Source organism: Microtus pennsylvanicus, chromosome 11, assembly GCF_037038515.1.
Source record: "Microtus pennsylvanicus isolate mMicPen1 chromosome 11, mMicPen1.hap1, whole genome shotgun sequence".
Classification (NCBI taxonomy): domain Eukaryota; kingdom Metazoa; phylum Chordata; class Mammalia; order Rodentia; family Cricetidae; genus Microtus; species Microtus pennsylvanicus.
The window spans coordinates 46,151,292-46,175,550 of NC_134589.1; the positions used below are offsets into that span (position 1 = coordinate 46,151,292).

General features: G+C 53.3%; 1 protein-coding gene across 3 annotated transcripts in view; it reads right to left on the reverse strand.

Moving 5' to 3' along the window:
* Positions 1–1,683: 1,683 nt before the first annotated feature.
* Positions 1,684–24,259, reverse strand: part of Rtn4rl1 (reticulon 4 receptor like 1) — a 76,185-nt gene continuing 53,609 nt past the window's right edge. For 2 of the 3 annotated variants that reach the window (XM_075991662.1, XM_075991663.1), the window contains exon 2: positions 1,684–4,947. In XM_075991662.1, the coding sequence (XP_075847777.1) occupies positions 3,620–4,947 (1,328 nt within the window). In that variant the 3' untranslated portion in view covers positions 1,684–3,619. The remainder of the gene's footprint in view (positions 4,948–24,259) is intronic. The other variant, XR_012912339.1, reaches the window with a different exon arrangement.

A 24,259-nucleotide genomic window follows, 5' to 3' on the forward strand; every position in this document is an offset into this window, starting at 1 on the left:
GTGTTCTGTGCTGTGTGAGTGGGGTGCTATGGCACCCAGAGTCAGAGGAGGTCTTTGCGGGTTCAGTATTCTGCCACTTTCGTGTGGATTCTGTGGCTGGAACTCGGGTCATCAAGCTTGCACAGCAAGTGTCTTTATCTACTGAGCCATCTTGCCAGCCCTCCACCTTACTTTTTGAGAGAGGGTCTTCCATTGAACCTGGAACGTAAGGCGCTTCCTGGACAGCAAGTCCCAAGGCCCCTCCTGCCCTGCCTGCCCTGTGCCGAATTGCGGAAGTGCACTGTGCTTAGCCTTTTACATAGATTCTGCGGATTGGGTGGGACTCGGGTCCTCATATCTGCACAGCAAGGGCTTTATCAAGTAACAAGCCACCTTAGGCCCCCGAACACTCTTTTGAAAATTCCATCAAGCCAAGAGTGGGTACTTTGGGAGACAGAGGCAGCAGGACCGGGAGTTCAAGGGCAGCCTCAGCTACATGAGTCCAAGGCCCTGTCTCAAGAAGAAGAAAGAAGGCAGAGGAAGCGTTCTGTTCCTTACTAGGGACAGGAGGGGGTGACTGAGCCTTTGGGGGAGCAGGACTCTATAATACCCTGCCCCCAATGGCTACTGGGGAAAGTGGCCTGACTCCCTGGAGAGAGCCTCCATTTAGTTGACTCCCAGAGTCAACTGGTTTTGATTTGGGAACAATGGCATCATTCTAACTGCAGAGTCTGAGCCGCTGTGTGACAGATGATGTCATCAGCAGTGGCCTTCATTCCTTCTACCTCCTGGGGGAGAAAACTACTAAAAATACACCCAGTGTCCTGGGCCCCACTGCCCAGCCTGGAAGGCCTCGGCCATGGGAATTATGCTGGCACACATCGGCAGAGCCTTTAGGAGACTTTATCGTTCTTCTAGCTGACAATCGCTTCTACCATATAGGACTTGCTAAGTCTTTTCCTAAAAATTTAATAAAGTGCTCAGACTTTTGATTTTCCCACTGAGGGCCTTACTGCCTGGGGTTGGGAATGAAATCAACATCATAACAACCTGCTTGAATTTTAAGGGATATGGGCATCGGCCTAGGTACCATCGGGCTCAGTGGCAGGATGGCATTATTTGCTTTGCAGCACGAGGCCCCTCGTGAATGCCCTGACGCTCATGCTAAAAACAGACAGCCCTCTGCTCTCCATCTGTGATGTCAGAGAGGCAGGGGCAGCTTCCAGGACCTTGCCCTCTGCTGTCCTGGTCAGTTCCTGGACTTGAGGCCCAAGGACTGCCTGTTGTCTTTCTGCTGACACCCAGAATCAGCAGCCGTGGCTCTTGGGAACAAGCTCGGAAGGATCTAGAACCCTTCTGCCGGGGAAAGATACGGAAGTGGTACTGATCTGGGCAGCCAGCATGTGGGAAGCGAATTGTGAATTGTGTTCTATACTGGTGAGGGAAGAGGTGTGTGGGGGGGGGGGGGGAGAGAGAGAAGAGAGAGAGAGAGAGAGAGAGAGAGAGAGAGAGAGAGAGAGAGAGAGAGAGAGCGCGCATGTTCTTGTGTGTTCCTGTGAGTCAGTGTGCCCCGTTCCTATGGCTCTCCCTGCCAACAAGCATGCTGTCTTCTCAGAGTCAAGCCTGGCCAGGCTCGCCCACCCCACCAAAGCCCAGGATCTGCCACCCCGTCAGGAATGCGGGGTTATGAAATGAAAAACAGGGTTCTTGTCCAAGAGAATTTTTTTTATTATTTTTCTCTCTTAATTGGATTCAGCATTTCTTACTCCTCACACACCCTCGCTGGTAGGGGATTCAGGTTTGTGCAAAGCGCAAGAGATTGTGCCTGCCCAAGACCTTTGGGCCAGCAGCCCCTATTCCCTGACTGGGCTTGCCTGCTCTGTTCCCTGCATGCTGCCTGTTGGGCTCTGACCCCTGAGTCTAGCCCTCTGACCTCTGCCTGTCCTGGATTATATCCAAAATAATCAGGAGGAACAAGACCTCTGTAACAAAGAGTGCCTGAGATGGTTATTGAAATGCCCTCATCTGCTAAGGCCACTAGAGTCTTCTCTATTGCCAAACTATTCAGGGCCTTCAGCAGGTCACTGGCCAAAGAGCCAGTGAGTTAAAATTGCAGCTAAGCCTTCCTTGAGGTCAGAGCTCAGAGCCTCCTGACCTGCCCAGACCATCGCTGGCAAAACGTTAGAAGGACTCTGTCCATCCAACCCACTGGGCTAACACTGTGGATGCTGCCTTATTTGCTGGCTGGAAAACCCCCAAAGCCCTTTCTGCTGCTCCACCTAGCTTGCCTCCAGCACCCTGATATCCAACAAGCTACTTCCCACATCTCACCCCAAAGCCTGCAGCTTCTACAGGAGGGGTAGTGGGGTGCTCCAGGGTGCCAGACAGGCATGTGTTGCATATAAAAACAAGGGGATGTTCTAAGTAGCTAAGAATGTTGGTCTCCTGAAGTGATTCTCTGTTTCTCTTCCTCCTCAAACTTCCCACTGACACCTTTGCCCCAGCAAGCCCAGAGACTATTGCTGCCAGCTGGGATTTGGAACAAAAATGCCACAGCTTTTTGTTTTTCCTTGCTAGAAATTACCAGGGGGCTGGTGAGATGGCTCAAAGGTTAAGAGCATTGCCTGCTCTTCCAAAGGTCCTGGGTTCAATTCCCAGCGACCACATGGTGCCTCACAACCATCTGTAATGGGGTCTGGTGCCCTCTTCTGGCCTGCAGGCATACACACAGACAGAGTATTGTATACATAATAAATAAATAAATATTTAGAAAAAAAAAAAAAAAAAAAAAAAAGAAATTACCAATACAATCTGTAGTTGAGCAAATATAGGTTCCCGTATACTTTATAAACATGATAAGACATACAGTTTGGTAAGGAGTGGGAGGGGAGCTGTGCATTTATATATTTATATATGTATATATATTTATATTGTGTGGGTGTCTGGGTAGGGTGTGAGGGTATATATAAGTGGACACAGGTATAAAACTGCACCTTCTGTGTGACTCTCATTGCGAGTAAAGTTCTAAATGTCATTCTCTGATGATCTTCCCTTTGGTGATTGGTTCTCGGACCCCAGCAGGTCTGCCAGGACTGCCTGAGACATCAGGAATGAGAGGCATTACCCCCACGGGTAGGGACTGAGGGTGACATAGTGGGACTGGGCAGGTTGATGAGGTGGCCTCAGGCAAGAGCAAGAGTGCTCTGAGATGGCTGGCTGCCCCAGCTGGCTCTGCGGGAGCCTTGTCCTGAGTCCACTCCTTCCCAAAACAGCAGGGTCCTCCGGCCCTTCTTTCCAAGTGACCAGGATTCCACAGAGCCCAGCTTCTCCACAGGGCATATGTCCCGTCACGGCTATGATTCACTGGGTATGCCTTTGACCACCATGCTGGAGTGGATGCTGTCCGTAGGTGCTGGGCCAGGACAACCAGGTAAGATAACTACCCCTCCTCTCTAGAGCTGTACACTTTGAGCTTATAATCCACCAGGAAGGGTCCAGACTGTGATTGAAGGCTTTAGCAGCCTTTTCCTGAAACCCAGCAGATCTTCCACTTAAAAAGAAAAAAAAAAACAAAACAAGAGGAAAAGATTCTGTTCCTTGCTGGACGTGTGGCAGTGCTGGGCAATGATGTCCTGAGTCCTCAGCGGAGAGTGACCGCCAGCCCCAGTATCCAGGCCAGGAGCGAGGCCCCCAGGGAAGTGCCCAAGTTGGCCTGCTGCACCCCACTGGGGGCACGGATGGGGGTCCTGCGGGGACACTTGCCCTTCTTCTTGGGTCGTGTGGTCGGCATGATATCAAAGCTGAACTTGTGCTGGTAGTCAGGGGCATAGTCCTGTAGTTCAGGAAGCTGTTTCCCAGTGCCCATCTTCGAGATCTGGTTTCGGTTCCTATGGCTGGTACAGTTCTTGCCTGGCTTCTTGTAACCTGACCTGGAGCCAGGCAGATGGCCATGTGGGTGGCCTTTGTCCCTGGAGGAGCCATGGGATGGGTGGTGCTCCTTGCGGGCAGCCCTGTCAGAGGTGGTGAGCGTGTGTGACTTGATCTGGTGTGGAGATGCTGGCCCTGTGCAGTTCCGGAAGTCCTCAGCCCTCAGCAGCTTCAGATCCTGGCCTTGCCGCAGCTCGGGGGTCGCACAGGGAACAGTGGAGCTGGAGCCTCGGAACCTCCTCAGCCATTCCCACAGGGACCGCGCCCGGCAGCCACAGTCCCAGGCATTACCATTGAGGCGAAGGAACTCCAAGGCCACCAGGGGGGCCAGACAGTCACCTTGCAGCTCAGTGAGGCTGTTGTTGAAGAGAAAGAGGGTGGTCAGCCTGTGGAGGTCATGGAAAGCCTTATGGTGGACCCATTGTAGCTGGTTCTCATGCACCAACAGCCGGTCGAGGTTCACCAGGCCCCGGAAAATGCCTTGGCCCAGACTCCAAAGCTTGTTGCCATGGAGAAACAAGTGACTGAGGTTGACCAGGTCCACAAAGATGTCATCTTGGAGGTATTCAATGTGGTTGTCCTGCAAATAGAGGTACTGCAGGCTGTGCAGACCACCAAAGATGCCTGCGGGCAGGGCGCTCAGTCCACACTTATAGAGGTAGAGGGCGTGAAGCTTCACCAGGCCCTGGAAGGTCTCGGGTGCCAGCGTCCGCAGCTGCCGGTTGTCTCCAAGGTCTAGCTCCTCCAGATGCACAAAGCCCTCGAAGGTGTTGGGAGCGATGAAAGTGATGTTGTTGGAGTAGATCCAGAGGGTGACCATGGCGGGGCTGAAGTGGCCCTGCTGGAGGAAAGTGATACGATTGTTCTGCAAGAAGATGCGCTCGCTGTCTTCTGGGATGCCCTCTGGGATGACAGCAAAGTTGTGTGCCTGGCAGCTGACAGTCATGGGTGCGGGGTAGCACACACAGTCTCGAGGACAGCCACCACCCAGGGGTAGCTCCTCAGCCAGCAGCAGGAGCAGCAGCAATTCCACACAGCACCCTAGTGGGGAGAGAAACAGAAGAGCTGTGAGGGGCTGCCCGGGGAAGAGGGAGATGCATGGGAACGGAGGGTGGAGTGGGGACTGCTGAATGACCCTCTTGACCTACATAGGTTCTGTCTTCTGTCCTGTACACAGGGTGCCTAGGCTAGGAGATTGAACAAGGAATTTGGGCCCGAGGCCCACATTATCTCCACACCTCTTGAGCTCTATCCTGAAAGTCTCTAATCCCCATCCAAATACCTCTCCAGGCCGTCAGCCCTACTGCTGGGTGGAACATATCCACGAACACAGCATGACAGCCTCCAGCTCTGGTCCCGGCGCTGCCACTTGCTCACCGTCAGCCGCCTTCACGAGTACAACTATAACAAAGCAAATAGCCCATCTGGGGTCCTGAACGATCACTTTATTCAAATGATCCTCAAAATAAGTAAAGCATTGCATTCATGGCGCCAAAACATATCTCAGAAGATGCCTCGTTCGGGTTGCATTCCAAACTTCAAATACACAACCCCGCCCCTGTGCCTCAGTTTCCTCGTTTGTTAATACAGTTCACAGAGCTGAACGGGTGGACAGAGAAGGCGTGTTTCTGCGCGGGACACCACCGCTGACACATGCGGCTTCCCTGGGGTCTGCCAGAGCGAGGCTGCCCCCTTCCGATTCACCTTCTGGCCCTCTGCGTCTCTCTACCCTGCTTGAGTTCGCCAGGCTACGGCTGTGAAACCAGGCCTTGCCACTTGACTGTCCAGAGCATTTCCTTTGTAGCTTCCCTCTAATTGGGCATTAATTAGGCATTCGTTAATGGATCCTTAAAATAATTATTTTCGGATGTGTCCAGCCTGTGGTCGGGTAATAGGCCCACACTCATTATTGAAGCAGCCTCATTATGGACGATTGTCATTACCTGCCTTTTTCCAGGGTCACAGCTGCCCCAAGTGGCCCAACAGGCGCGTCAAGAAGATGGGGACAGGCTCCAGGCTCCAGGCCTACAGACACCCACCCTGAAGGGACAGGCAGCCACGACCTACCCCGCTTTGCTTGGCTTGTTCTGCTGGAACTCTTGGGAGAGGAAGGGCGCCCGGGGCATATGAGCTGAGTCTTCTTGCTACCAGCTGTGCCCAGATCATGTGGGATGAAAGAAGCCACCCACCTGCCCACCTGCCCACCCAGGATCCCAGACACACTCCAACCCAAGCACAAGGGCTGCCTGGGTTCCTGGCCAAGCGGGTCTCCACCTTGACTGCCATCCCAATCACCCCCCACCCCTACAGAAAGAGCATCGTAAGTGACAGCTCCCAGCTGTTGGGAGCTATGGGTTCCCAGAGAGTGGCAGCTGCTTCTCGTCCCCCTGTAATCACCCGGCTTCAACTGAATGTTTCCAGCACATAAAAATCATCGCACATAATTTAGTTTCTGCATAATTGGGTTCAGTTGCGTTTTCAGAGCAATTACGACCTCTGTGGCGGTGTCGGCATGGCATAGGACCCTTTCTGGGCTGGGCCATACTCTGCAGGTCCTCTGTGGTGCTTTCTGTCACCCAGCCACTAGACAGCACACAGGCCATAGCCACCCCTGCCCCATTTCCCTCTCCAAAGCATGTCTAGTGGCCCCCCGCCTACCACCCTCTGTCCAAGAGCTCCAGTGCTGCAGAGAGGGAGGCAAGGTGAGAGAGGTTCCAAACCCTAGCTGGTTGGAGGGCTGCCTGCCCTGTGGCATCAGCATCCAAGCCACACTGGCTGCTCTGCCCACAGGCCTCCTCTAATCCCCTTGCTCGGCTTGCACCCTCTCTCCTGCTCAGGTCTTCCCGGAAAGCTATTCTTGCCAGAACCTTCCCCAAGGAGTAGCCCTAGCCCAGTCGCTCTGAGAAAGCCCAGACTCCAGGTTCAAGGACATTCACAATGCTTGTCTCACGTCTTAGAATGAAGGAGACAGAGCAGAGCCTCCACTGGGGGTCCTGTGAAAATAAAGCATTTCCTCCCGGGCCTGCAGCTGCAGGCGGGGAGGGGCCGCAGTGGGCTTAGCACTAATGCCATTCAACATTTGTACAGCTCATCAGAGTTTACAGAGTGCTTTTGCCTGCAACCTCAACCTGCCTTGTGCTGAGCTCTCCCACATGCTGTGGCTGCTCTGTCTCTGTGTATCCCAGAAGAATTTGGGGGTCCTCAGGGTAACCCTTAAGTAGGGGTCTCCAGGCAATACCAGTGCACAGGGGAAACTGGGCCAGGGCTCTGTTTAGGAAAAAAAAATCAAACCGCACCAGATCTCAGGTGTGGGCTTAGTAACTAGTTTCTCAACCCACAGTGGACTGTGGTAGAAGCAGACAGCAGGACAGGGTGAAGGCAGGATTGGGGTTTCCCCTCAAGGAGGGCAACAGGAGGACAAAGGACTCTAGCCAAGACCTGATGCAGGACCAGGCTCAGCTCTCCGTGACCTCAAAGAAGAACAGGCAGTCATGAGACCACAAGGACTATGTGGGATGGTCACTTCCTGAGCAGTGAAGGGCTGGGTCTTCTGGAAGCATCCTAATCCCTGTCCTTTAATGTTTTCCCACATTCCAGGGCCCATGCCAGGAAGGGTAGCTTTCCAGGACCTCCACCTCTTCTAATGGGAGGGAGATGTAGAGGGGCTCAGCCAAGTTTGCATCCACACCTTTGAAAGCCAGTGGTATTACTTCAAGACCTTGGACTAAGTGTCCCAGCCAGCCCTGGCCCCTTCTTGACCTCCTGTCTGAACCAGCAGGGTGCTGTCCTAGGATTGTCATCCAGCAGATTTCATCCCAGGGAGGCAGACACTGCATCACCATGGCACCTTCTGTGCCCCCTCCATGAGGCCCTTGGGAGCCCTGCCCCGCTGATTGCCTGATTAATGTACCAACAATGAGGATGGAACCTTTGCTGTGTATTTCAAGATTGCAAATTAGCAGGAATCCAAGTCTCTGTGGAGGGGCCCTGCGCCTCTCCTGAGACTCCTCAGGCCCTTCCTGGGTGGGGCTGCCTTCTGCTTGAGGGGGCGGAAAGGAGAAGACCCAGCTCTCCCTGACTTCCTCTCCAGGGGATGCCCTTTACTGCACTCTGCTTCCCGATGCCCAGACCTCCAGCCTCCCACGCACATGAGTTCCCCAAGCGGCTACACAGCCTCATTCATTCCTCCTTCCATTCACACTTGCCCCCCGAGCCTGGGAAAGTCACAGAAGCCACTGTTGGAAGGGCCTGGCAATCGGCATCATTTGCATATGGGGTGGCAATGCCCACGGAGGGACCTTGGGAGTATAGGGGAGATTAACGGAGGGGCCTAAAGGAAAGCCTCTGCTACCCCTGGGCTAGGAGTCAGCATTGTTTGGTCACTGGTTCCCCTGTGCAACACCAGCAGTTCCTCAACCTTCCAGAGTATTTGACCCATGAACTGGGCTGAGAGGGACCCTGCCTTAGCTGTGAGGGGAGTCAGCTCAGACCTAAGCATATCACTCAGCACAGAGGACATGCAGGTAAGAGAGGTGGTCAGCCTGCAAACTCCAAACTCCTGCCAAGCTGAGCATAGACAGCCACCTCCCTAGCTGTGCCTATGAATGGTCCCACGGGAACAGACCTGGTGGGATGGGCGGCAAGGCAAAGGCAACAGGATAGCACATGCCAAGGTGCCAAGCTGGAAAAGTGAGCCTGCATTTTCTCATCCCCTCTATCGGTGCAGAGCCTCCGAGACAGACTGGGCTGGAGAAAGCCAGGGCTGGGGTGTCCAGAGAGCTTGGCACTGGGACCAACACCAACAAGGCCTGTCTGCTACACTTAGGTCACACAATCCAGTGTAGTGGGGGCCCTGCGGTACTCTGGCCACCAGAAGTGGGAGAATTGGCGAGGAAGATCTGCCTCTGGGAGTAAGGCCTTTAACTGAAGCGCTTATAACCCCTTGGGAGCAGCATCACTCACACAGGAGAAAATGAGGTCCCCAGAGCATCAGCAGCTGGCCACAGCTGGAGAACACAGCAGCGGGGCCTTCAGGCTGGGACTCTAGCCTCAGCTCCCTGTCCAGGAGTGGGCAGAGCAGCCTCAAATAGGGCTGGTCAGTTTTCTCAGGTCCCAGAGGGTCATGACAGTCACGCCAGTGTAGCACCCAAAGGGGCTGTCCTCCCTCCCACCCCTGGAGTAGGGACAGCCTCATGGCTACTTTCCTCATGGCCCCTGGGCGGGTCAGTGGGTCTCTCTGAAGCTTGCCGGCTGCTCTGCTGTGTAGCCAGTCTCTCTGGCCTTCAGCGCTCCCTCCCCTGCCCCCAGCCTGGCCAGATGCTCTTCTCTGAGCAATCAATGCTAACCGAATGCTCTCTGCTGCGTGGATGGCGGCCTCGGGCCAGGCCAGCTGCACTCCTGGGGCCGCTGGCGCCTCGGGCCACTTGGCTCTTGTGCCACTTGTGTTCCAAGCAGAGGCTCCTTCCTGGCTCCGCCCTGAAGACAGGGAAGCTGGCCAGGGAACCGCTGGGTGGAGTGGCCAGCAGCCTGGTGCCCGTAGCTGTGAGAAGAGAGTGACTGTGGAGCCAGAGGCCAGTGTAGTGGGGGCCCTGCGGTACTCCTTTTAAGGTTCTGCAGGACCCTCATTTTCCTCACCTGCAAAATGGGACAATCACCAAAAGCTCGGCCAGTCCCCGAGCCCACAGACGCTGGTACCACCCACCGTTCCCACATCTCCATCTGTCTCACTGAATCCATCCAAAGACAGCTCCTCTCTTCCTCCACCACCGCCTTCACTCGCAGCTCCTCCATCCTGGGCGAAGACGACCTGCTCACTTCAGCTGCTCAGGATCAACACCTCAGGACCATAGTGGCTCCTTGGAAATCCCGTTGGTCTAATTTTAGGACTCGTCCAGTGTCTGTCTATGTACCGTGCCCCCGGCTGCTGTCACTTGTCTGGACTGTTGCGGTGGCCTCCTGGATGGCCCTTTTGTCCCCAGCCTTACCCCCTCCATCTCCTTCAACAGTAGCTAGGGAGGTCCAGGGAAAATCAAAGTCAGACTATGCTGTCCCTCCTAAATCCTCCACAGCTCCCATCTAACCCTAAGGTGCTCCCAGGTCTAGATAGATCACAGGCCCAGAGACGCTACCTTTCCCTGGCTGCGCAGACCTCACTGTGTCCCCGCCATAAGCCAAGCACTCAGCCTCCTGCCTTTGCCCATGCTGTTCCCTTTTCCTGGAACTGTTCCCAGTATGTCTCCAGGATGTCTTCCCACGGAGGCCACTCTTAAGCAGCCGGTTTTCAAGGTGCTACTTCCCTGGCACATTTTACTCTACAGCATGCAACCTCTTCTAAGGCACAACAGAATTCACTGGTTTACTTTCCCCTACCGCTGTCCTGCTCTGGGCGAGGGAAGCACCCTCCCAAGTCTCTGCAGAAGTGAGTGATGACACTTAGAAAGCCCTAGGCTCAGAAAACCCTAAGCCCAGGACCTGGCTCATAGTAGGTGTTCAGCAAACTCCTGGGGCAGCTCGGAGCCTCCAGGGTAAGAGCAGAGGCCCATCAAGGTTTCATCAAGGTTTCCTACATCCATCAAGGAAGTGACCAGATGATGACAGCTCCGAGAAGGACCCAATACCAGGCCTTTCCTAGGGCAGGGGACCACAGACAGTTTTGCCCGGGACCGGGGAGCTTCCCAAGGTACAGGTCTTTCAGTACTAAACCGGAACAATTTAGTCACCCTCAAGGGGAGCCAGGACCAGAGCCTTTCAAACAGAAATGCCTAGATTAAAGAAGAGAGGAGGCAAGATTTGGTAGCACACACCTTTAATCCCAGCACTTGGGAGGCAGATGCAGGAGGATTTCTGAGTTCCAGGTCAGCCTGGTCTACAAAGAAAGTTCCAAGACAGCTAGGGCTACACAGAAAAACCCTGTCTCGAAAAAAATCAGTTAAATAAATAATAATACTAAAAAAAATTTCTAGGGGGGAAAAAGCAGGGAAGGGACCTCACAAGTCTATACTGCTATAATATTACCCTGTGCCTCAGTACCTGTGTGTAGTCCCGGAGTCAGGACTGGACTCAGCCAAAGCCTGAGTGTGGGCTGTGGCTATTTGATGCTGTATTTATGTGCATGTCTGTGCAGATGTGTACCTGAAGTGCTTATGTGCTCACACATGTTGTCCTGCATGCTTACGGGTGTAGACACAGTTCATATGCAAGGCATTAGCATGTGCCTGAGTACATGCAAATAAACTCACATCTGTCTCCAGAGCTCAGGTCCTCTTTATCCTGCAGCATCTCAGGCACAGCATCCCGGGAGAAGCAGTGCATACTGGGGCTGGGGATGTTGCCGAGGTGTCTTATCTTGGTCCTCACTCCCTCTTTGCCGCCAGCACTTGCTCTCCTCACAGGCTGAATCAAACACTCTCTACAGGCCCTGCCAGCACCAGCATCCCTCTCAGCTGAGAAGTGGGCAGCTCCCCATTAGAATAACCTTTTGGCTTTTGTCAGCCTGGGCTGGTCCCCTGAAACAGGCCTGGCTGCCAGCACCATGCTAATTGGACTGATAACTTCTCCTGAGAGCAATTTGGGGTCTCCCATTTCCTACTCATCAGACCTTACTTCTTTGCTCGCAGAGGTGTGCTGTAGGGGCTGGGGCTGAGGGCTACCCTGTGAAGCTCTGTATTAAGGCACTGCCCTAGCTTATCACCCACCCCAGTGGGATCCTACTTCGTCAAGGCACTTCCAGATGGACCACAAAATCTCCCTGAGGCCTTATGGGCATGGGAAGCCCATTGAGCCCGTCTGGGCCTGAGCAGGCTGCATGGGAGATTGTGTCACTGTTCTTTTTAGCAAAAGTCTGTTCCCAACACATCCTAGCAGGATCCAGCCCAACTAAGGATGGTCCCAGAATCCAGAGCTCTAGCAGAGCACATGCTGAGAGGCACTTAACCCTGGCTAAGCTCCTTGCAGGGCACCTTGCTCTGTCCTTTGTCCCAGTCCATCATCCCCACCTGTGCCTAACTGCTCTCTCTGGGACGCACAGGCCCAGGAACTGTCTTTACCACTCCCAGCACCCTTAGCCTCATTCCCGGCTCATAGTCGCCCCTCATCTTAATCAACCCTACTGCTTGGTTTGAGGGCCCCAGGTTGGAGCTGTGGGTTTCCCTCCCTCCCACCACCACGTCCACCACCATCACCATCATTTCCTCTACCTCCTCTTCTTTTTCACGGATCTCATGTAGCCAGGGAAGGCCCTAACCTCCTTTTGAACACTTGATCCTCCTGCCACCACATTCTGGAATTCAGACAGGTGCCGCCAAGCCCTGCAGGTAGGTCTGCAGGGTTCTGAGCATTCATCCTTCCCAGGAGGTTTCTGGGACCTGCCCAGGAACCTTGTGGAGCCGACTGCCACTCCCCACAAACAGTAGCAAATTGTAGGTGCACCTGCAACTCGACAATATATCCTAGGTGTGTGTAGTGGGGCAGGGGACCTTTGAGGGGATTCACAACTATGAAGATGCCTGAATGGGGGGTTCCAGAGGCATGCAGGTTCCAGAGGGTTCTGGGAGGAGGGGGTTTGCAGGGAGAGTGGGGTGGTGCTCCCAAACCCCGAGCAGCCAATGAGAAGAAGCAGCTCTCTGCCAGGAGTCCTTATTTCCCCGCCCCCAGAGATCCCGCCCACTTTCTGGCCGTCAGCGAAGGCATTCAGAGCTGACACACAGGCTTTGAGTATAGCCTATACCTGCTGACCACCCTGTTCTGCACCTGTCCCCAGTCCCCTCTGTTTTGGGGAGAGGATGGGCTCATGGTTACCTCTGCAGCATTGGGACTCATGGATCCATTGTGTGTGTGTGTGGGGAGGGGTGAGACAAAAAGGCCAAATTAAATTTTGGAAGCACAAAGGGGTTAAGCTTTAGATGAAAGATGGGACCTACTTAAACTAGAAACTCAACATTTGAGTTGCCCCCTAAGGATAAGCAAGAGGAACAAGGGCCAGCAATGTGGCTTAGTTGGTAATGTTTGCTTAGGATGCATAAAGTTGTGGGTTCGAATCCCAGAAACACATAAATCAAGTGTGGTGAGGCACACCTGTAATCTCAGCACTTGGGAGGTAGAAGCAAGAGGACCAGAAGCTCAAGGACATCCCTGGCTATGTAGCAAATTTAAGACCAGTCTGGGATACACGAGACCCTTCTTCTCAAGAAGAAGAAGAAAAACAAAACAAAATGAAACAAACAAACAAGCAAGGAACAAGGATAAACTGAGGAACATCTTCACGGAGAATGACTGGTGTGGTGGCCCTGAGGCAGGCCTGTGCTTGGTACAGAAGAGGGGAAGGAAGAAGGGATGAGGGGAGAAAGTGGGAGCCAGAGTCTGCAGGAGAGGTGATGTGACTGGGTTTGAGGAGGACAGACTGACACACAGTAAGACAGACAGCAAGGAGGCCTGTGGCTACAGTCTGTGAGAGGCGCTGTGAGGCCCCAGAGGCAGAGAGCAATGGGTAGCACGGGGAACTGTCTAGGGTGATATCCAGACGAGCCTCTGTGATGTATGGGAGTGCTGGAGGAGGGGGGACCATGGTGGCTCCACTGTGAGCCTGAAGGAGCCTAGAAAACAGGCTTGGGGAAATGCATAGTCTGAGTGGCCTCTCAGAGATGTGGTTGGTAACCGCTGGATGTACAACACAGGAGCCCAGAGGAGGCAGTGCACCTGGGAGCCATCGGCATAGAGACGGCATTTAGTCCGGGTGAGTGGATGAAGTCATCTGGAACAGTCAAGAGAGAGGTCGAGGGATTGAATCCACGTGACAGTTTTCAAGGAGGTAGAAGCAACCCCGGAGGAGATGGTGGCCCCAAAGCCCCGGGTTTCTGGGAGGAATCGATGTGTTGAGGACCTGCTGAGAGCGAGCGGTAGACGGAAGCCCCTGACTGATCTGCCATGGAGAGGTACCCGTGGCAATCTCCCTTCTAGGAGGTGTGGGAACCAAAGCCAGGAAAGGACAAATGAGAAAGAAGGGGAGGCGAGGCAGGCAATGGTGCTGGACCAACCAGGGCATGGGAGGATGTGCTGAGATAACATGTGCCCCAGAATCTCCATGGCTGCCAGCAGCAGAGGCTTGCCAGACAAAGATGAGGGACGGCTCCATGTGGGAAGCCAGGTCAAGAGAGCATCCTTGACCTAGAACACTCCTGGGAAAGACACAAAGACAGCCCAACCCCTGGCTCTTTCTATGTTTGTTTCAAGTGACAGGCATCTTCTCTACTCACATTTCATTGGTCAACATCATGCATGTGGCTTTGCCTGGCATCATGGGACAGGGGTAACTCCTCTTGGGGGAGGCAGGGAGCATCAAGAGCACACTCACACAGGAAGCTCTGACATTAAGTGGTTGGAGAAACAGGAAGGACCTTGTGGGGGTGTGGGTCAAGGGCAGCTATTTTTTCTTTTTTTAGCTTTTTAAAATTATAGTTTTTATCTCAAATCGCTACACAGTAATTGTACATATTTATGGGGTACAGCCTGACATTTCAAAACATGTATACAATGTGTGATGATCAGGGCAATTAGCACACCCATCACCTCGGATGTTTATCATTCTTTGTGTTGGGAACATCCAAAATCCTCTCCTCTGGCTGTTTTGAGATTTACAGTTAATCGACAAGCAGCAACGTCTCACTGTGTGGTAGAACATTAGAAGTTACTCTTAGCCCACTGCACTGGGCACCATTAACCGCTCTCCGTCTCCCACACCCTCCCAGTGTTTGTTTTTTGAGATGGAAGAAATAGAGCCTGTTCTCATGCCAACAAGCATGATTCAGGAGGAGAGAAACTGAAACAGTAGGCAGGAAAGGACAGAAAATAGGGGGAGTTCTGACGAACGCCTGCTCCAAGGAATGGGGGACCATGGCGTGTACAGAGATGACAATAGTTAGCCTTGGCGGCTCCTATTTCCTCCATGAAGCAGGAGGGCTCCTCTGCTGAGGTTGGAGGTAGAGATGAGAGTGGGAGTCTGGGACAAGAGGGACATCTGGTGTTGTGGGTGAGTGAGTCAGCTCCTCTCTGGTCACCTGAGGGCCCGCTACAGGAGGGTAGAACCCGTCAGGACCTCCAGCAAGCCTGATCTTGGAACTTTCTCCAGTGATATTAGCTATCAGGTGTGGCAAGAGTCAGGAAAGAGTCACCAGGGGTGGGTCTGTATCATTAAAGGACCAGGAGTTTGGAAGTATTTGCAAACACGCCTTTCTAATCCCACCTGTCTCGTCCTTGGTCCAAACGTTTCCTGCCTCCTTTTGGACTCTTGGGCTCCAGCTTGACAAATGACAACGTGGCTCTCCAGGCCTCACTCCTCACGCCTTTCTCATTGGATTCCCACACAGAATCTCCTCGTATCCTTCAGAGCCCAGATGAGCACCTCAGGCCCTCGGTTTCCGGCTGCCTCCCATCTCTGCTGGCCTGAGTGTTGCACGTTCTCCGGGGGCCACAACTGCTCATCCTCAGGCCCCAGGCCTCGGAGACCTGACCGGGTCATATTTAGCATGGGCTTCCTGAATGGTCTCCATCCCTCTTTTTACCTATCCAATTTTCCTTCAAGTCATTCATCATTATTTACTTTCATTTTAAAATAACACTTGCCAGCTGTGGGGAAACGTAAACGGTTGGGAAGTAAAAGGAGGGGGGAGATCACTGCGCTTCCATTACTCTTGACGACCGTTGACAGGTCCTTGCTGAACCTTCAATAGTTCCTTCATTTATATAGGGCTGTATAAAATTTAAATAAAAATTTTATTTAAAGAAATAAAGTTGAGATCGTGTTATATATGCAGGCCTCTGCTTCCCACCTAGCTGTGCAGCTCCGTACTAAGGATCCTGAGGGAGCTCTGTGGGTGGGGTGGTCCCTGCCCCAGGGTGGTGGGGAAATCAGCTCCCATCAATCAGCCAGGGCCAGCTACCCAGGTCTGACATAGAAGGAAGACTGATGGAGTTAACAGGCAAGATTTCTGGAAACTGCAGATGATTCCATTTTATGCATACATTATAATTTATTTATCTCCGAAACATTTATGCCTCTCATTTTTTACTGCTATAAATTATCATGGCTGAGCTGGGCATTGTGGTACGAGACCTCTAATCCCAGCAGCTGGTAGACAGAGGCAGAAGGATCTTTAATTTGAGGCTAGTCTGGGCTATATAGTAAGTTCAAGCCTGGGCTACATTCGCTGCCTCAAAAACCAAACGAAAGCTCATGGCAGGGCCCGAAGAAGAGATAGATGGCTCGGCTTTTAAGAGCATTGGCTGTTCTTCCAGAAGTCCTGAGTTCAATTCTCAGGACCCACAGGTGGCTCACAACCCTCTGTAACTCCAGTTCCCTTTTCTGGCTTCCAAGGGCACCATGCATCCATATGGTTTGCACACATACATGCAGGCAAAATACCAAATACATAAAGTTAATAATAAAAATATTTTAGAAGCCGGGCGGTGGTGGCACACGCCTTTAATCCCAGCACTTGGGAGGCAGAAGCAGGTGGATCTCTGTGAGTTCAAGGCCAGCCTGGTCTACAGAGTGAGTTACAGGACAGCTGGGGAAAAAAGAAAGTTCCCCAGTACTTGGGAGACAAGACTCTCAGAGCCCTAGGCCATTATGGGCTACATGAGATCCTGTTTCAGATTAAAACAAAACAAAAAAGAGGCAGAAATTGGTGATATCTGTTGCATCCTGAGAGGCAAGGCTGATGGGAAGCTGCGGGGCTGGGGTGAAGGAAACCACCCTCTTTATATGTCAGGGACTTTTGATTTATTGCTGTGTCAATTTATCTATTAATTATTTAAGGTCAGTTAAATTAAATAACACTGAATTCAACATCTTTACCCAAATTCCTGATCTTTCTCTAGACCAATTTCATTGAGCCCAAGTACCTTTGATGAACACTGACAAGTTACCTTCTAGAAGGTTTAGCTGTATGACAGCCTTTAGCCTTAAGATGCGCACGAATGAAGTCCCCAGCTACAGGGCCTTTTGGAGAGCCAGCCCTTTCTGCTGGGTGCCTTCCCCTCCAGCGAGCTGAAGACAAGAGCTTTGCCTTGGAGATTGTCGCTCGAGCATGTGTTGAACCATCTCTGTGTATCCTAGGGACTGTCACACTCACTTCGTGAACAGCCCGCCCAAATCACCAGAAAGGTGTTTGGGTCCTTATTTTGCCAGTAAGAACAACGAAGCTCAACACACTACAGCCGTTTACCCAGCATGGTAGAACTGTGTGAGTCACACAAGATGGCTCTGTCATCCATAACGAACGGCTAGATGGCTCTTTAGGGGCACTGCTCACTCAGATACCCTCTTCCGGCACCACCCTCTCTTGGACTCTACCCTTCTCCCCCGTGGACAGCCTCCCTCCCGGGCTCCATTATTTACTTCCACTCCTTAGACTTCGGGCTCAGGAGGCTGGAGAAAAGACGGGCAGATGAGGATGGAAGTGGAAACTCTGCGTAACCCCCTTGTCTGTATCACAAAACTTGTCTTAAGTGCCGGCCCCAGGGGTTTGCTGGAGTTGGCACGACAGAGGTGGGGCTGAAGGTCAGATTAAATTGGACTAGTAACCCCCAGAGGGATCCCTGAAAGAGGCTGCTAAAGAAAGAGGTTTCCAGCGGGGGGCTCCGTGGTTGAGGCAGGCAGTGGCTGCAAGCAAGGCTGACCTGGTCAGGTCAAGCCTGCTTAGCAGGGCCTGGTGGTGACAGGGCTGGGTCCACAGGAAAACCGAAATCTTTTGCCTTTTTCTCCCAGTAATGAGTTGGTATAAAAATGGATCTTGAATAAAATTGTCTGCAGTTTTCAAATTTCAAAATGCATTAGTCAAAATATATCAAATTTCCATGTACTGGCTTTACCACCTGCTCTAAGTGGGATCCCTTTTCAGCTGGAATATACTGAAATATGAATCACCCCCTGAGAGGCAAAGGGGATCAGAGGGAGGGAAAGGCCCCCTTAGAATGTACCGGGTAGTGGGCTTCGGATCCCCACAACCACCCTTCACTCCATACCATTGATTTCCTGGGTGGCCCAGAACTTTGGCCACTTCCTTCCATCTCAAATCCTAACTCAACCCCTTACGCTCTGTTCGGCCTTTGCCAAGAACAGGTGCAGCCACTCCTACCCTCCAGCCTTCAATGCCCAGCGTCTGCGCGCTCTCAGGCTCACCAGGAAGGCAGACCTGCTAGCCTAAGGCTACACCCAATGGAGACTTCCTCCTCATTTGCTCACTGGTGTTGGTTTGAGACAGGGTCTCACCCAGTCCAGGTTGGGCTTATACTCGCTCGTAAAGCCCCTGTCCCTCCTGGAAACACTTCCTTCTCCATTTCAGAAGCGTGACTTCGCCGTTGCCTTCCATCTTGCAGGCTGGAGCTCCTTGAGAGCGCTGCTCTTCCTTGATCTCACCTCTCTGTGTCCCTATTCTCTAGGACTGAGCCCCTGCTCCTCTCCCCTGTAGTCACACAATCCCCAAGTGAACTCACAGGAACATTTTCAGCACCATCTCCATGGAGTGAGATCTGGTGCTAGGCCTGAGGCTCACAATAGTCCACTAGGCTGTCGCTGACGTCACCACGAGGCTATCTAACCAGCAGGTCAGGCCCACCACATCCTCAGTGTTTCCTAACAGGCTTCCCCATCCCAGAAGCTGACAAAGCTTTTCTCTTGGTTGCTCAGGTTGAAATGCAGAGGTTAGTTCCCATTCCTCCCTTGCTTTCATCCACTTTTCCTTCGATCCCCTCGCTCCCACTGGTTTCCCTTCAGAACATTCCCCTCAGGCATTACTCTGTCCCGCCCACACCCACAGACCCACTCTGTCCCGCCCACACCCACAGACCCACTCTGTCCCGCCCACACCCACAGACCCACTCTGTCCCGCCCACACCCACTGTCGTCCCTCCCCAGACCCACTCTATCCCGCCCACACCCACAGACCCACTCTGTCCCGCCCACACCCGCTGTCGTCCCTCCCCAGACCCACTCTGTCCCGCCCACACCCACAGACCCACTCTGTCCCGCCCACACCCACAGACCCACTCTGTCCCGCCCACACCCGCTGTCGTCCCTCCCCAGACCCACTCTGTCCCGCCCACACCCACAGACCCACTCTGTCCCGCCCACACTCACTGTCGTCCCTCCCCAGACCCACTCTGTCCCGCCCACACCCACAGACCCACTCTGTCCCGCCCACACCCGCTGTCGTCCCTCCCCAGACCCACTCTGTCCCGCCCACACCCACAGACCCACTCTGTCCCGCCCACACCCACTGTCGTCCCTCCCCCAGACCCTACCCTGGCTCCCTTGATGGAGCTTCTGCTTTTATTTTCGCTGCATCACAACCACAATCTGCTCCACGGCCAGAAATATTTTCAAAAATAGTTAAGTATGAGGCTAGGGGTGCAGCTCAGTCGTACAGCACTCGCCCTTCGTATGCAGTGCCCCCGCTTTGCTCCTCAGCACCACAAAAACAAGAGGAAACTATAACCATGTGAATCTTCTAGTGGCTTCCGCTTGCACCGCAATAAAATATGACACCTTATCAGTCCACCGTGTCTTCAGGACTGGCCCGTCTCCTCTCCAGCACCATCCTGAGCCTGCCCTGGCACCGGCCACACCCCTGGCACTAGCTACACTAGGTCAGAGCAAGCTTTGGTGCCTTGGTGGTTTGGCTTCGCTTTCTACACATGTAAACCATAGAATCTGCCCCTTGAAAGCACACGTAGCACATCAGAGCATGGTGCCAGCCCCCGCCATTATACTCCAAAGGGAGACCACGTATCCATTAGCAGTCACCCCCACACCCCCTCCCCCAACCCCTGGCAGCCACGAATCTCCTTTAAGCCTCTGTGGATTTGCCTGTTCTGAACAGTTCATGCAATCAGAATCACGTAACATTTACTTCGGGGTTTTAACACTGGCTGTTTCTACAAGGCCGCTTGTCTCAGGCAGGGCCTTTGTGGGGCCATCTCTGTTTTGGCAGCCAGGTCTCAGATCAGACATCACCTCCCTGTTCTGTTATTCTCCTTTCAGCACTCCACACTCTGAGACTACCTTCTTTAATTATCTGCTTATGTGTTCCCTGTCCCCAGGATAGTGCCGGGCACTCAACAATTACTGAAGGTCTGGTAGAGCCAACACACCATCTATTGCTCTACACAGAGCCATCTACCACACTATAGACGCCCAGATGACGAGCACAGGAAGCAACATTTTTGGAGCATGGAAGGGTTGGGAGGAGAACCTCAGACGAAGGTCGGCCTCAGTGGGGGTGCCCGGAGGACTGGAGAGGGCTTCTGAAACAGAAGGCAGTACCTGGGCAAGCCCAGAGGGAGGAGAGAGCACGCCAGACAGGAGCCATAGCCGATTTTCAACCGTCCCATTGTTTCCTTTGCCTCGCGCACAGGGGAGACATCAGAGCTCTCAGAGTTGGGTTGATACACATAAAAGATACAGCCGAGAGAGGATGGAGTCTCTTTTGTTTGTCTGTTTCTACTCCAGCACAGCACACCCGCTACACCCCCTGGTCCTAACATGGCACTACCTCACAGATACAGAGAGAGCAGACTAGGCCCCAGCTGCTCTTACATCAGTTCTACAAACAGCTCTGAGAAACGCGGGAAGATGGCCGGGGAGGAGGGTGCCCAGGACAGGCTACTGCGCCTGTATTCTAGGAGCTAGGGAGGCTGTCAGTCTTTGCAGTTGCTTTCCTAAGAGATACACAGGGCCAGGAGGCCTGGGACGAGCCTGCCCCCACCCTATCAGCTCTCTTTATCTTTCTTGGTGGAGCCACCAGCTCCTCTGGGCACGGAGATGTCTGTGAGCCCACTGTTCCTCATTTCTCCTGATTGAATCAAGCCCAGCTGGTCCAGGCCCTGTGGCTCTGGGAGTCAAGCTGAGATCCCAGGAGAAGAGGCCCCTCTCCAAAGCCAGAAGGCTCAGAAGGACAAATTCAATTGTGTACAAAGCAGTAGCCATTAACCTGTCTGTGGACTGCGGCACCCTCACCTCAGGCCCTGCTCCCTCTGCCAGCAGGGCCTACGCAGGCCACCTCTGTGGAATCCTAGCCCACCACCTCCTAGGCTGTGCCCCTCCTCTCTCCTCTGTTCATGATTCCCACCACTCAGGTCCCTAGGACCAGAATGGAGTTTGAGCTAAGAAGGACAAAAAGCCCATGGGAAAGTGACTGATGCCCCTCAGGGTCAAGAGGATCTCAGTGCAGGTGAGGTCATCTGAAGTTAGAATTCTGGGACCTTAAGTTCCCCCCAGCACGTGATCTAAAACTGTGGTCTCCAGGATCATTGGATAGGACTATTTCAGCTTGGCAGTGATGGGCAACACCTTTAATCCCAGCACTCAGGAGGTGGATCTCTGAGTTTAAGGCCAGCCTTGTCTACACAGAGAGACCCTATCTCAAAAATAAGAAAAGAAAGAAAGGAAGAGAAAGAAAGAAAGAAAGCCGGGTGGTGGTGGCGCACACCTTTTATCCCAGCACTAGGGAGGCAGAGGCAAGGCGGATCTCTGTGAATTTGAGGCCAGCCTGGTCTACAAGAGCTAGTTCCAGGACAGGCTCCAAAGCAACAGAGAAACCCTGTCTCCATAAGCCTCCCCCGCCCCCAAAAAAAAGAAAGAAAAGAAAAGAAAGAAAGAAAGATGGCTATTTCGAAGATTTCACATGAAAAAGAATGCCTTTTGTAAGAAAAGGTCTTGTAGGGGTGGGAAATCTCTAAAGGGTGCTACTTGTCGGAAGCCAGTCCTGAAGACCCCTCAAACATTAGAAAGCCAGAGACTGTACAGTAGAGGGATCTGGTACGTGAGAACCCCGAGACAGGAAGGGGAGTGGCCTGGAGAGGAAAGACTTTACAGTCCCGGCTGCTTCTTCTACCTAGGCAGTGACCACAGACCATTGTAGATGCTGCCGTGGCCATTTTAGTGGCTGGCACTGTTGGGGGCGGGGGCATCCGGGAAAGGATCTGTCCAGATTTTAAGAACCCAGGGTGCAACTCTTGAGTGGAGAGCAAATGGAACCCCTAAAATCATGGGAGTAATGGAGAACCCCAGAACTGAGAAAAGGGAAAAGACAGGAAAGAAAGAAAGGAGGAGCGGGCGAGGGTGCAGTTCAGTGGTAGGTGACTTGCCCAGCATATATGAAAGGTCCTGGGTTCTAGCCCCGGTAGAGAAGAGAGAGGAAGGAAGGGTGCAAGGACAGACAATGCCGGGGCGGGGCAGACCTGATGAGGTGAGGGTGCCCAGCTCCCAGCTGAGGAGGCCCACAGGGAGTTTCTGCCTAAGAATGAGGACGGAGAGGACAGACAGAGGCTGCTGGGGAAACAGCTTGTTCTGCAGTGGAGGGCATTGGGCGGTGCCATTGGGGATAAGCTTGTGGTTTGATGGGGAAAGGAGGGACTGTCCTGGGACTGCAGGGCAGGCCAGGCTGGGGCCATAGGTGGCCTCTTTGTTGGCCTTTCGTACCTCCATGGGAGGGTAGGATAGTAAGAGGACCCTAAGGGAGTCTGGGTGACCGTCAAGGACCCAGAGGGGCATTGGCTTAGGGGTAGACCAGGCCAGAGCTTCTCCCATGGCTAGTCTCTGAATTTGCCTTCCTAGTGAGGTCCTTTGGCTACTCTCCTGACCCCGGCCCTGGCCTGCCCCGCCCTGCTCCAGGAGCATCTTCTCTCACCTGGGCGTGGCTTGGCAGCCACCCCCCCCCCCCAGCCTCGGCAGCCAGCCCCCTGCCTCAATGGAAGGCTGGCTTCCTCCAGCCCCAGCCCAGGAAGGAATGACTTGCTCGCATCCCCACTTTGAAGGTGGAGGCAGGCTTTCAAGCTCTCCAGCCTGGCTCCCGCCTCCCACTTAGGAACAGGCCTGCTCGTTTAATGCAGCCCAGACCGCGGGCATCTCGAGCTAATGAATGATCCGCACTTCGGCTCAGGTCAGCAGCCCCTGCCAACTTCCCAGGGCCCCTCTTGATGGCTCATTATTCCGGCATTCCCAGGAGACGGAAGGAATTTTTTCCGCCATCACCTAATTACGTTCCACCTCAACATGAGACGTTGACATGTGTCCAATCCACACATGATTCCCAATAAGCCCGAGAATGTTCCCACAGAGGGTGTGAATGGGGATGTTTTAATCTTGAAGTGTATGTGGGGCTATTTCCTGGGGAGAGCTCCAAATGAGAGCCCCTCTCCTGTCAGAAGCAAGTAACCCCATCTGGGTAGCGATGGAAGTGTGTGTAAGGCTACGACAGGGTTGCCAGGAGTCACGGCAAGGAGAAGCAGGAGGGGGGAGTAGAAAGGCATTTCCTGAGGGCCTGTCACGGGGACAGGAGGAGACTCGGATGGTCTCTGCGGTACCCCAAACTGCGCAGGGCCTCCTAGACAGAATTCCTCCCCCATGCTAAGTGGAGTGTCTCAGTGTTCCAGTCCTGAGGAATCCTTGGGATGGGGAACACAGTTTCTGTTTTTAGAGACCTTCTTGTGTGGCTCTGAGGCTTGGGGTACATCACTGTCCCTCTAACGGAGCCAGGGGGCACCAATGCTGGGTGGGCAAAGTCCTGGTTCCTGTTCTGTCTCCCAGTAATGGAAACTAGACACCGCCCCAGTTCATCTTAGCTGGTCCCAGTTTCCTACAACCCCGGGGCTGGTTTCACCACGTCTTTTGCTCTGTGGCCTTTCCCTCCCTTCTTCCATCCCTGAGCTAACCCCTACCCTCCTCTGCATCCTCGCCCATCTCTCTCAGAGCCACAGGCCTCAAGCTGTCACTCCTCTCTCTCATACGCTGACAGATGAAATCATGCAAGAAACAATATGGGGAAGTGGGCAGGTGAGGGGTACAGTGGCACCCCGGAAGCCAGGCCCATCCAAGGGCGGCCTTGGAAGGAGTGGGAGTGGTGGTTACCATGTCTTTGGATTTGCCAGAGGCTGGCATTATGGATTTGTACGTAACAACTGGTTAACACCATATTCAACAAATAAGAAAACAAAACCCAAACACTGCGTGGGCAATACCACTTCACCTGTAATCTGGATTCTGCCTGAGGCCATTCTTGCCGCCAGCTGCCAGATCAGGAGTTCTTTCCTCCCCTCCCCCGCTACCCATGGCTCCAGTCTCATTGAACAACAAAACCCTGCTGAACCGAAATCTCAGGGACTTCCTCTCTCCATCCCTTTGCAGGAAGCTAGCTGACTTCCTCTCCCACCTCCCCGAGCCCTGCACTCTGGACTGAGCCCGCTTCTCACGCACAAACGCCCAGTTAGTTCCCATACCCCGTTTCCAGGTTCCACCTTGCCTCAAGTGCCCCTGAGGTCAAAGCCCGTTAAAATCTCCTTCTCCCCAAATTCCTCTGCA